Below are 13,270 nucleotides of genomic sequence, written 5' to 3'. Positions count from 1 at the left end.
CCAGATAGGTCTTAGCTTCTACAACCTTTCAAAGAACATTTAAAAGAATTTTTTTTTATCAAATTTAAACACACAGGATTCTTCAGATATTTTCTATAATTCTTACAACATTGAACCTACATCTCCCTAATTAAAATGTATAAATGCAATCCTGACTCTAGCGTCAACATTGGACTTTCATGCACTCTTTTGTTGTTTTGGTTTCGAGACAGGGTTTCTCTGTGCAGCCCTGGCTGTCCTGGAACTCACTCTGTAGAGCAGGTTGGCTTTGAACTCAGAGATCTGCCTGCCTCTGCATTGTGAGTGCTGGAATTAAAGGTCATACACTGGTTTTGGTGGTGGTGATAACAATGAGTTTGAGATGAAGCATCACGTGGCCTGGGCTGGCCTTGATCCTCCTGCCTGCACCTCCTAAATTCTGCATTTCCGACCATCGCCACAATGCCCAGCTACTGTTCCTTTTCAGTTTTGTAATTCTTATCGTCTGGCACATATAATCTGAACATGCTGATTTTCTTTTTTTAAAACAGTGTGTCCTGCTAACTACCTTTTTCGAAGGCAAATTGCTCACGATTTTGACATTTATAGTGCCTGAGTCACTTTGAAAGTTAATCACGAACACATAATCTTTCAACACTGATGTTATTCTATTAATTTCTTCTGAAGCAATTTTAAAGGAGTGTGTTAACCCTGTTTCTTCCTGATTCCCAAGCTGCTCAGAGGAACAGATCACGTCCTCGAATCCCTACCAAGAACTGCGTGACATTTCCTAATGCCACCAACTTGGAAAGTTGAGCATTTACAGCATTTGGGTTGGTTATTTTGTCTTGTTTTAATGTTTTGAGACAAAATCTCTCTATGTATCCAAGGCTAGCCCAGAACTCTCTATTAGGCTGGCTTCAAACCAACTCACAGAGATCCTCCTGGGATTATAGGCGCGTGCTATCATATTTTAAATTCTTACTGTTGCATGGAGATTGTCTGTTTTCGTGTCTATGTTGGAGGACTCACTCTGAGGTTATCCCGAACCCCATGGACATCCTAACATGGATCATCAGTGCCCAGACCAACAGTGTACTGACGATGCTGTCATCCCAGACACAAACTTACTGTGGTGGCTATCGATGCTCAGAAGCCTGAACCTAGAAAAGTGTGGGCACAGCCGCTACTGCTTTGCCTCATCCTGAATGTAACCCGATGGATGTCCCCATCGAGAAGCCGAGAATCAGAGACACCATGTGCCTTTCCTCAGCACATATGACCACATCCTGCACAGCAGCTTTGCTGACTCTGTGGTTAAAAACTGGCACGAATTAATGTATAGCTCGGCAGATCAGGAATGTGAGCTAAAGCTGTGATTTGAATCTCAGAAAGTTTAGACAAAGGAACTCGATCTCTTGGTCATGAGCAATCGGGTGAAAGAAAGAGTCTGAGAGGAAAATGCTTTCCTTCGGAGAAATATGTAGGTGCACACGTAATTAACCCAGGGCTTTCTGTTAGTCATACGACAGACATTTATTGCACATCTATTATGGGTGAGGTACCTACTAGGGAAAAAGATGTCCTGGGTGCCAGTCAAGAAGGAGTGGAAGGAAATGACAACTCACGGAGGAGAGTTATCTGCGGTGAGCTATCACTGCAGAATAAAGTGCACTAAAGAATTGACCGTGTTGTCAAGGAAACCTTCTCTAAGGAAATGATATTTTAGATGCGATCCCAGTGACATTCACAAGGCGACAGTGGATGAGATTTGTCACCATTACTATCAGCACGCTATGAGAGCACTACAAACCAGCACCCAGTACTGAAATTCAATGCACAGGCAAACAAAAGCCCCAGAGTGCCGTCTAGAATGTTTGAACAGATTTTTTTTTTCTCCTTCTTGCTTTTGGTCATGTTTTTGTTTTGCTTTGAATTTTTTTTTCTTCTTGCTTTCCTCTTCTAAGAACCTTACAGACCATAGTACATTGCAAAGATGTCTTTGGTCTTTGTTCCCGTTCTTTCTTCTAGGCACATAACTCCTAAAATTCTTGTGTTTTCTTAGTGATAAGGAGATGTTGCAATTCACAACCAAACCCTTTCAACGTTCATGAGTTTATGCTAATGAAGTGACTTAGGCTGGGACTCCAAGGGACCTCAGAGGACAGAGAATCCAGTGAGAATTTTCAGCCTCACCCACTGATCTCTGGGAAAGTTCACGGCGGGCTGGAGATCCAACTACAGTCTTGGACAATGAGCTTGAGAGGTTCTGGACTGGGGAACACTCGGAGGTGCTGGGAGAGGGGCCACGCCTGGAGAAATCACGAGAACTCCACCTGCTTCCTCCCAAGCCCTGTCCTGTGCTCTCTTCCACTTGACTGCTTCTGAGTCAAATGACTTATAATAAACCATTAACAGTAAGTAAGGCGGTGTCTGTGGATTTGTCCAAGCTGCACAGGGCTCTGTACTGTGGCTGAGGTCTGAAGCAGGGGCTCCCTTACAAGACGGAAGCCTTAACCCATGGTATCCATCCAAACCCTGGAAATTAACACCAGAACTAAACAGACACTCGACAATTAAACTGCCATCTTTGGTTGTCGATGTGGAAAACAACTCAGAACTGGTGTCAGAAAGAGGACTTGATAGCACAGCTGTGGCTCACAGAAGCATGTGCCTTGGGAAGAAAAAAGAAATGAACCGGAAGAGATTCCTGAGTGGCTACATTGTTACTCACGGTACGAGCCACAGCTACAATGTCCTTATCAGCTACTAAAGGTAAATGTTCCTAATGGCTAACTCCCAAGGCACTGGGCTGTCCAAGAAATGCAACTAAGTAGACAGGAGTAAGATGTTTAACCCTGTGGGTGCTGTTGTAATAGTTAAATTAGAGGCAGAGAACATATTGGATCAGGTCTTGAAGCCAAACCAAACTCACATTGCATCTGACCTGAGATTCCAAGCTGTGTCCTTAAAGGGAAAAAATTACACAGAAACAAAATACCACCTTTATCTGGGCAAGGGCAGGGGAGACAGATCAGCCGCTAAAACACCTGCTACACAAGCTGAGGAACTGAGTTCAAATCCCCGGCAGCCATGTAAATGCCAGGCAGGTGTGGTAGCACCACTGCAACCCTCCATCAGGTGGCAGAGACAGGGGATCTCCCCAACAAACTGACAAGCTAGACAAGCAAACCGGCAAGCTCTGGGTTCAGGGGGAGAGCCTGTCTCAACATATAAAGCGGAGAGTAATCAAGAAAGACGCTCAATGTGAACTGCTAACCTCCATTCACCCATGCGCTTCTACACAGTGTTCACACACACACACACACACACACACACACACACACACACACACTTGGGATACCAAGAGCGAGGTCCACGTATGGGAGGGCAAGATCAAGAAATGAAATCAGGGGTCCAGTGTGGCCGGAGTGACGTTATTTTGTAAGCCTGTGTCATCAAACTCCTGGAACCCTTACTAGAATGGACTGCGAGCTTATTTAGGGATGGTGTCTTAACTCTGCGTTTTTCTCTTTCTTTCTAGCTGGGAACGGAACCCAGGACCCTGTGTGTGGTAACTACACACTCTACCCTGAGCAAAGCCCTCTAGCACTGAATCTTGCTTCTTAGATGCTGCCAGTAGTCAGGTGTGCATGGGCTGATGCAGGTTCCCCAATCGCAGATTATTCCTGAGGGAACTGCCGGCCTCGAAGATGGGATATGAACCACCATAAAGTCTATTCAACTTGCAGTCACTCACCCAACTCCTCTCAAAAACGCCAGCCAAGGGGATCGTCCAGAGAAAGCAACAGCTATACCTCACATACAAAGCCAAGCAGGGCTGGCTTTATGATTGGCAGGATATCCACTGGCTGAATACGCTCATTACCAGGCCACGGTAAATGCCAAAGTTACGCATGTCTGTGAGAATGTACAGAGAAAATGAAAAAGAGGACTGGAAGGAAGGTGAGGATTTTCTTTCTTGTGGTGTCATGAAGAATGTGCCGTTGGTGTTAAGGTGGAGTGTGAAACTCTCTGGAGTTTCTGTGAGAAAGGCAAGGCAGAGGGAGGGATTTAGGAGAGGTTACTTGGAATACTCTTGTTGGGTTTGGGGACAGAGGATTGGTTTCTGGTTGTCCAGTAAGAGTCCTTAAGTTAATTTAAGGCTTGGTATAGGAGCTGGGAACAAGGATGTAATTGCTGGTGTAGACTCAGGAGTAATTGGCTTAAACACACACGCACGCACGCACGCACACACGCACGCGTGCGCGCACACACACACTCACTCCCAGTCAAGAGCATTATAATCTTTCCGAAATGCACAGCTCCGAAAAGGGCAGTCTCCCCCTGGCTCTCTAAGACCCCCAATGCCAGAGCATGAAGAACACAGGAAATAGGAAAATGAGGCTGACACCCCGAGTTTGATCGCGAGCAAACTGACTCCCACGGATGTCTTCTGACCTTCATAGACACCTTTACCCCCAATAACAATAAATTAAAAATTTTAAAATAATTGAATTGTTGACCAATCAGTCATATCTGGAGAACATGTGCCAAACTATGGACATGTGTTATTTTCATAATGAAAAATGGTAAAGGGCTGGAGAGATGGCTTAGTGGTTAAGAGCACTGACTGCTCTTCCAGAGGTCCTGAGTTCAATTCCCAGCAACCACATGGTGGCTTGTAACCATCTATAATAAGTTCTAGCGCCCTCTTCTGGTGTGTCTGAAGACAGCTACAGTGTACTCATACAAATAAAAATTAATTAAAAATTTAGAAAAAAGAAAAATGTGATTTTGCTTTGTCTGAGACAGGGTCTCAATATGTTGCTTTGACCATGTAGCCCAGAATGGCTTTAAGTCACGATCCCACTACCTCAGCTACACAAGATCATACACATGTACCGCCTAATCTGACAAACAAAAAAAAAGTCAGTATAATGTGGACAATGAATGAGTATCTTAAATTCTCAAAATATTGATGTAATGTGTGTGCGTGTAACTGTGTGTGCGTGTAACTGTGTGTGTGTATGCCGAGTGAGCGTGAGTGCCCACAGATACCATAAGTCACCCGGAGACGCTGGTTGTAGCAAGCCACCTGACATGCGCAGTGGGAACCAACATAGGGCTCTCTGGCAGAGCAGCAGAAGTGCTTAACTGCTGAGCCATCTCCCCCCACCCCCAATATCCATGCTCTCACGTAACAAACCATTAAACACAAACATATGGGAGACGACTTAATCTGAGTTGATTTCACATCTACCTCAACTCTCTCTGTCACCACGAGGTTTTAAACTGTACAAGCATGGCTTACCTCCTGCATCTTCGTCTTCATTGGCTGGGGCTTCTGTACCGTCCACATTTTCAATCTCATGAGGTTTGGGTAAACTGTAGTCATTCAGAGCTTCTGGGCTTTCTAAAAGACAAATGAGGTTTTAAGGATGCAGTCGGCTTGGAGAGGTTTGTAAAACCACGCATTGGGTTTGACTTCACGGTCACCAACAGTGGTGGCAGTGTTCATCTAGTGCCCAGCCTCAGCACCCAGCTCTGACAAGTAGTGTCCACGTTACCTACCCCAGCAGGAGCAGATGTGGAGACTCTCAAGGTCTAGAGCTGTGAATGAGGCATGGGCATCCTGCCGGTTTGCATTCTCGTCAATATTTCTTCACCCGAGTTGCAATGAACTCATATTCCATCTACAGCAGTGCTTCTCAACCTTCCTAATGCCGCCACCCTTTAACACAGTTCATGTTCTGGTGACCCCTCCCACCCCCCATACTGGCTGGGTTTGTGTGTCAACTTGACACAAGCTGGAGTTATCACAGAGAAAGGAGCCTCCCTTGAGGAAATGCCTCCATGAGACCCAGCTGTAAGGCATTTTCTCAACTAGTGATCAAGGAGGGAGGACTCAGCCCATCGTGGGTGATGTCATCCCTGGGCTGGTAGTCTCGGGTTCTATAAGAAAACACACTGAGCAAGCCAGGGGAAGCAAGCCAGTAAGGAACATCTCTCCGTGGCCTCTGCATCAGCTCCTGCTTCCTGACCTGCTTGAGTTCCAGTCCTGACTTCCTTTGGTGATGAACAGCAACGTGGAAGTGTAAGCTGAATAAACCCTTTCCTCCCCAACTTGTTTGTTTCTTGGTCATGATGTTTGTGCAGGAATGGAAACCCTGACTAAGACACCCCCAACCATAAAATTATTTCATTACGACTTCATAAGTATAATTTTGCTACTGTGAGGAATCAGGAAGTAAATATCTGACCTGTAGGATATGTGATCTCAAGACCCACATGTTGAGAACCACTCGACAGGCATTCTGTCTGCATTGGTATATCTTACAATATCCAGGTGGACACTATTGCTGTTTTTTCCCAACAAATACTAACATGTAGGGTTAAGAGATTCTAAGTGTGAACATAACTGATATGACCCAATTTGGGAGAAACCGAGAAACCTCTGTATGCCAAATATATTCTCTTGTGTTTATATCGTAAGTGTGATTCCATGAAAAACGCAATGGAACCTAGGGTTGTTCGGTCATGCATTCATTTCATGGTGCATTAAACACAGGATCTCCCTATGTAGCCCAGGCAAGCCTCGAATTCACTATATAGTCTGTGCTGGCCTGAATTCAGTCAAGATCCTCCTGCTTAATCCTCGAGCCGTTATCGGCAACCTATGGCCAAGGCCGTGTCTGATCATACCTGTTCTGTATAAGTCCAGGGGAAGAATGGATCCAACATTTTCAAAGGTTACTAAAAACAACTACGGGCTGGAGAGACGGCTCAGTGGTTAAGAGCCCGACTGCTCTTCCAGAGGTCCTGAGTTCAAATCCCAGGAACCATGTGGTGGCTCACAGCCATCGGTAATGGGATCCAATGCCCTCTTCTGGTGTGTCTGAGGACAGCTACCATGTACTCATATATAATAAATAAATAAATAAATCTATAAAAAAACTCCTGGGGTTGGGGATTTAGCTCAGTGGTAGAGCGCTTGCCTAGCAACCGCAAGGCCCTGAGTTCAGTCCCCAGCTCCGAAAAAAAGAAAGAAAGGAAAAAAAACCCTCCTACAACAAAGGATCCAGGGAAGAGATTATATAATGAATTTCTGACCCTTTTCTGGAAATGGTTGCTGACCATTGAAAGGATTGAAAGGGAAGCTTAGCTGAGTAGCGGTGGCACATGCTTTAAATCCCAGCGCTTGGAGGCAGAGGCAGGCAGATCTCTGTGAGCTCAAGGGCAGCCTGGTCTACAAATCAAGTTCCAGGACAGCTAATGTTGTTACACAGAGAAACCTCAGTCTTGAAAAAAAAAAAAACCAAAATGCTGCTGCTGCTGGTGATGGTGATGATGATGGTGATGGTGATGATGGTGATGGTGACAAAATAAAGGGAAGCTTAAGAATCAAAATCAAGCTATTGTCTTTATCAAGACCAATTAGTTGAAAAAAAATCAATGACGTTAACAGGAATCTAATGAACGACGTAGCTGGACTGTAATTTGACTATGTGGTACTGAAGTATGTGTATGTGTGAACTTACATGTGTGAACTTACATGTGTGTCTAAAGTGTGTGGAGGAGGGAAATCAATTTGGATGTCTTCCTTGACTGCTCTTCACTTGGACCTAGAGCTGGGATCCACCTATCCCTGTCCCTCAGGGCTGGGGTTACAGGTACACGAGGCTACAGGCGGCTTTGTACAGTGTTGGGGATCCAAACTCAGGCCCTTCTTTACCCACTGAGCATCTCCCCACCCCCGGTGCATTTTTATGATGGATCTTAAAGGATCTTTAAGGTGTTTAAGGAGGAGGTACCATATTGGCAAAGGAGCTGTAGTAATTTAATTTTCCCGTTGCATTTTTCTATGACAAGAAGAGCACTCTCCTGTCTTGGGTGCTTTCGGTTAAAAGCGTCAACAGCAGAGATCGGGCGTTACCTGTGGGCAGAGGTTGCTCCTCAGTGCTTTTCAGCTCCGCGCTTGGCTGTATATCTAAAAAAGAAAGGATTTATGGGTGTTAGCTCCACAGGACACATTCCCACAGGTCTGAGTGTTTAGCACCTAATGAGGATGTCCCTGGAGAGCCTAGCAGGCAGAATTCCTCTTTCAGGGCAGAACACGGTTCCTCATGCTCCCCCTAATGGTGCTGTAAGGAGAATGGAAGGAGTTGTCCAGGCAGCAGCAGACTCAGAACTCTCTTCCACCTCCACTTGTACTAAGAAGGATGAGAGAAAGTGGGTCACGGGGGCGTAACGGTGCCCACCTTTAATCCCGGCACTCAGGAGGCAGGGGCAGGCAGATCTTAGTGAGTTTAGAGCCAGCCTGGTCTCCAGATCAAGTTCTAGACCAGTCACAGCTATATAATGAAACCCTATTTAAAAATTTACATTAAATAAAATTAATAGGCAGTGTATACAGAAAAAATGTAGATAGACCTTTTTCCATATGTGTGTGTGTGTTCGAGCATGCACACGCACACACAAACACAGTTTTACTGATTCCTGCTTTAGAATGAAGCAGCGTTCTTCTAATCCAAGCTAGACTATTCATTATTTGTGTTTACCAAAACCACTCAGTTGAAAAAGGTCAAACCAAGCCTCAGTGATCGACATTCAAATTTATGTGGTGTCTCTGACCTCTCTGAAAAAGACGGGAGGGAAGCGGGAGGGAGGAAGAGAAGTAAAGCTGTACACACGCACATGTTTAAAAAGACGTCAGTTGGGCTGGGGATTTAGCTCAGTGGTAGAGCGCTTGCCTAGGAAGCGCAAGGCCCTGGGTTCGGGCCCCAGCTCCGGAAAAAAAAGAACAAAAAAAAAAAAAAAAAAAAAAAAAAAGACGTCAGTTACAAAAGAACAGAGGGGCGATAGGGAGGGGAGGAAGAAGAAGGGGAGAGAGCAGAAACTACACCGAGCGCTCATTAACCCACAACCGGATTCACATCGCAACCCCATCCATCACTCTACTCATCCATCAGTTCAGACAAACTTCCAAAAAGTGATATCAGTATATATCACCCTATGACACGTCACCACAAACATTGCTAAATTGTACATTCTATAAGATTTGAAGGTAAAGTTTATAAGCAGGCAAGTGTCTATATTTTAAGTGTGCCACTTATTAAAAGTGTGTATCTCTGTGTAATGCAAATGTCTACACGTAAGTGTTCATGTCTGTAAATCCTAGGACCCAGGAGTCTTAGGACTATGGGTTTGAGGTCAGCCTGGGCTACATAGTGAGACTCCATGGGGAAGGGATGGGAAGGAAGAAGGGAACGGGGAGGGAAGGAGAGCAGAGGGAAGAGAAGCAGTGAGAAGAGAGGTGTACAGGACGGAGTGTGACGATCACCTCAGAAGGGGGTCCCCATGAGCCTTCCCAGTCAGTCCACACACACACACACACACACACACACACACACACACACACACACACACACACACACACACACACACACACACTTCCACTGTAGCTAGTTTAACTTATTTTAGAACTTTTGAAAACAGAATTACACCGACAGTTGATGTGAATTCCTTTATCTAAGGCTTCTTTAATTTAATGATCTGGGAGCCATGTGTTTAACGATGATTCTCATTAGCTTTTTTTTTTTTAAGGTGGTATTCCACTGTATGAATCCACCACCTATCTACCCTCCTGTTGAGGAATATTTAAACCATGTCTAATTTCTTTGTTGTTGTTTGTTTGTTAAGTCTCACTATGTAACCCTGGCTGGCTTGGAACTCAGTCTAGCCTTGAACTCATAGAAATCCATTTACTTCTGCCTCCTGGGATTAGAGCTGTGTACCAGCATACCCAGCTGTTTCTAGGTTTCATTATTTTAAATAAAACTACTGGTTTTTTTTTTTTTGTTTTTTTTTTTTTTTTTTTTTTTTTTTTTTTTTTTTTTTTTTTTTTTTTTTTTTTTTTTTTTGGGGTTTTTTTTTTTTTTTTTTTTTTTTGGAAGAAGTAGACTTGAGGGCTGGAGAGATGTTCAGTGGTTAAAAGCACTGCCTGCTCTTCCAAAGGTCCTGAGTTCAAATCCCAGCAACCACATGGTGGCTCACAACCATCTGTAATGATGCCCTCGTCTGGTGTGTCTGAAGACAGCTGCAGTGTACTTATATACAATAAGTATATAAATCTTAATAAATAAATAAATAAATCTTTTAAAAAATAGACTTGAGGCTAGAGAGATGGCTCAGCAGTGGAGAGCAGCTGAGAGCATTTGTTGCTCTTGCAGAGGACCTGGTTCAGATCCCAGCACCCACATGGCTGCTGACAACTGCCTGTAACCCCAGTTCCAGAGAAGAATGCCCCGTCTTCTGAACTCTGAAGGCGCATGTGTGGTGTAAACACATACATGCAGGCAGAACGCTCATGCACATAAAATAAATAAATCTTTTAAAAAAAAAACTTTAACAATGAGCTTAAGTTTTAAGATAGTTTTAAATCTGTTGAGAAATCATGAAATCGGGTGCAACACATTCTCCCCATAGAGCCTCCTCTCTTAATCGACATCTTATTGTTAGCATGGGCCATCTGCTATACCTCTCGAGCAGATATCAATATTCTAGATTATTATTATTATTACTAGATATCAATAATCCAGATTTCCTTTCATCCCGTCCAATGCCGGCCGACATTAGTTTAGTTACCGTATCCCCTTAGGTTCCTCGTGGGTAGTTAGTGTCTCAGACTTTCCTTGTTTGGGTGACCTTGACAGTTTTGAGAGATGGGCAGGTATTTCAGAGGCCGTCCCTCAGCTGGGAGGTGTTTGCTTTTCTCATGAGTGCACTGGGAGCCATGGGCTTTCAGATCTCTTGGGTAAACACCCAGGTGTCGAGTTACTGGGTCATGGAGTGGGTATATGTTTAGTTTTAATAGAAACTGCCAGAACTTGTTCCAAAGTGGTTGTACCACCAGCAAAATATGTGTTCTGCCCGTTGCTCTGCGTCCTCGCCCATCATGAATTTCATTGATTCATGATGAGATAAATTCCTGAGATTACGTCCCTGACACTCCTGGGACACGACCCTGCCTGCTTAGGAGTTAACCGCTATGGTGTGTATTGAGGACCCGACCACTAACCGGTTTATAAAGGATTTGTGAGTTTATGTCTGGATGGCTCAGGCCTATACTTCATAAAATTTCTTCATTAGACTTTTTTTTTTTTTTTTTGGTCATTTTTGTAGCATTCTCTCCTTTCTTTTAAAAATTCCCGTCAAACTGACTATGTTTCCCCTCTCATGTTTATTTATGGTAACATCTAAAGTAACCGTGCTTAGATTGAAGTCCCAGCTTCCTATTTTAAACAGACATGGGGCCAATTCAGATTTTTCGTCCATTTGTTTTGGCGAGTTTTACTTTTTGATGGTTCTGCCTATTTTTTCTAATGGTCTGATTTCTTGGAAAGAGATTCCTGTGGTCGTGCCACGCCCCCATCCCCACCCTCATCATCTCTTTCTTTTCCCCGTAGGAGCTACACTTGGGTTCTCTTTTCTCAGTTTCCATTTTGACAGTCTTGGGCCGCTTTTCCTTGTTAGGGAGACTGTCTTCTCCTCAAATAACCAACTTTTGATTTGGGGACTTTTCTCTGCGTTTTCTCTGTTCTTCATTACTTCTCCCTATTGTTTACTTCCGGTTTAATTTGCCCTCCCTTTTTAGCCTATTAAGGTGGAACTGTGGTAAACTGCTTTTATTCCTGCTTTGTGATTGTGAACACTTAGGCTGCACACCGTCCCCTGAGGACTGTGTTTGCTGCATCGTATGAATCTGACTCCTTAGCCTCACTGTGATTTAGTCACAATCTCACTGGGACTCCTTCAGTCTGATGGTTATTTTAGTTAAACTTGTTTAATTTGTAGACATTTAGCAGAATCTGTGAGCTCTCTGTCCTTCCACATTTATTGATTTCTGGGCAAAAGATGTATCCCCGTGGCAGACCATGAGCATGGTCTAGGGTTCAATTCCTTTAATGCAAAAAAGGGAAACGCAATGCAAAAAGGGAAACGCAAAGCAAAAAGTAAAAAGATTTTTAATTCTATTCTACTACAGTAACAAACAAAACAAAACAAAACAAAACTATGATTTCAGTCCATTTCAGCCTAGGGTGGGTTTTGTTTTTTGTTGTTGTATTTGCTTTTTTGTTTGTTGTTTTGTTTCTTGAGACAGGGTTTTTTCTGTGTAGCCCTGGCTGTCCTGAAACTCACTATAGACCGGGGTGGCCTTGAACTCACAGAGATCTGCCTGACTTTGCCTACCATGCGCTGGGATTAACCACCCCCGATTTCTGTGCTTTTACAATCATGAAGTCTTGTTTGTTTTCTTGGGAAGAGCAGGCCACAGGTAGATGGAAAAACACATTGCGCCGTGTACTGGTTGATGCACGCCCATGAGACCAAAGTAACTCACAGTACCGCTAACACCTGCCAAGGTTGTACTTCTAGCTGTCTGTCTGTCTGTCTAAGCTGCTCAAGGAAGGCTCTTAAATCCCCCCAAACACTATTATTCGCCTGTCTGTTTCTGTCTGTTCTGAGGCTGTAAGACACACCTTCAGTTTTCCACACTTGGCTTCCTGACTAGATCAGACCAGCTCGCCAGCTCATGGCGGCTGGCCGCCATTTTAACCTTTCTTTCCACTCTGCAACCTTTACCCTCTGGTTGACACATGTCATACCTAAATATATCACAAACTTTACAAGACGACACCATTAATTTTTTTTTTTTGCTCTAGATCGTCACATTTTATTTTATGGTAATCAAGAGGAAATTTTACTTGGCTTTGCCCACATAGCGAATATTTCCGGTGCTTTTTATTTCTTTTTTTTTTTCATGAACGCCTGGTTCTTATCTAATAGCGATTTGCCTACCACGTGAAGAACTTCAACTAATACAGTAGCACCACTAACCTGAGTATGGGGACAGTTTCTCAGAACGTTCATTTATTTTGGCTATACCTTTATTTTTTTTTCTATTCTTTTTTCGGAGCTGGGGACCGAACCCAGGGCCTTGTGCTTGCTAGGCAAGTGCTCTACCACTGAGCCAAATCCCCAACCCCTATACTTTTATTTTGTTTTACTTAAATTTTATTTGGGGACTGGAGAGCTGAATCCATGGTTAAGAACACTGGCTGCTCATCCAGAGGACCTGGGTTCAATTCCCAGCTCCCACATGGCAGCTCACAATCGTCTGTGACTCTAGTTCTAGGACACCCAACATCCTCTCATGGCCTCCCTAGGCACCAGGCACACACGTGGTGCACACACAAACATGTAAGCAAACTATCCACACACATAAAAT

The 13,270-nt window shown here is 43.9% G+C and overlaps 1 protein-coding gene across 1 annotated transcript in view; it reads right to left on the bottom strand.

The window, feature by feature from the left end:
- Ikzf3 (IKAROS family zinc finger 3) overlaps positions 1–13,270 on the bottom strand; it is an 85,496-nt gene that overhangs the window by 50,322 nt on the left and 21,904 nt on the right. Inside the window, exons 2-3 of the mRNA XM_032913964.1 lie at positions 7,916–7,969; positions 5,294–5,395 (exon numbers count right to left, since the gene is read on the bottom strand). Coding sequence (XP_032769855.1) covers positions 5,294–5,395; positions 7,916–7,969 — 156 coding nt within the window. The remainder of the gene's footprint in view (positions 1–5,293; positions 5,396–7,915; positions 7,970–13,270) is intronic.

Source organism: Rattus rattus, chromosome 9 (assembly GCF_011064425.1).
Source record: "Rattus rattus isolate New Zealand chromosome 9, Rrattus_CSIRO_v1, whole genome shotgun sequence".
In the NCBI taxonomy this organism is placed as follows: domain Eukaryota; kingdom Metazoa; phylum Chordata; class Mammalia; order Rodentia; family Muridae; genus Rattus; species Rattus rattus.
This window is presented reverse-complemented; position numbering and strand designations above follow the sequence as displayed.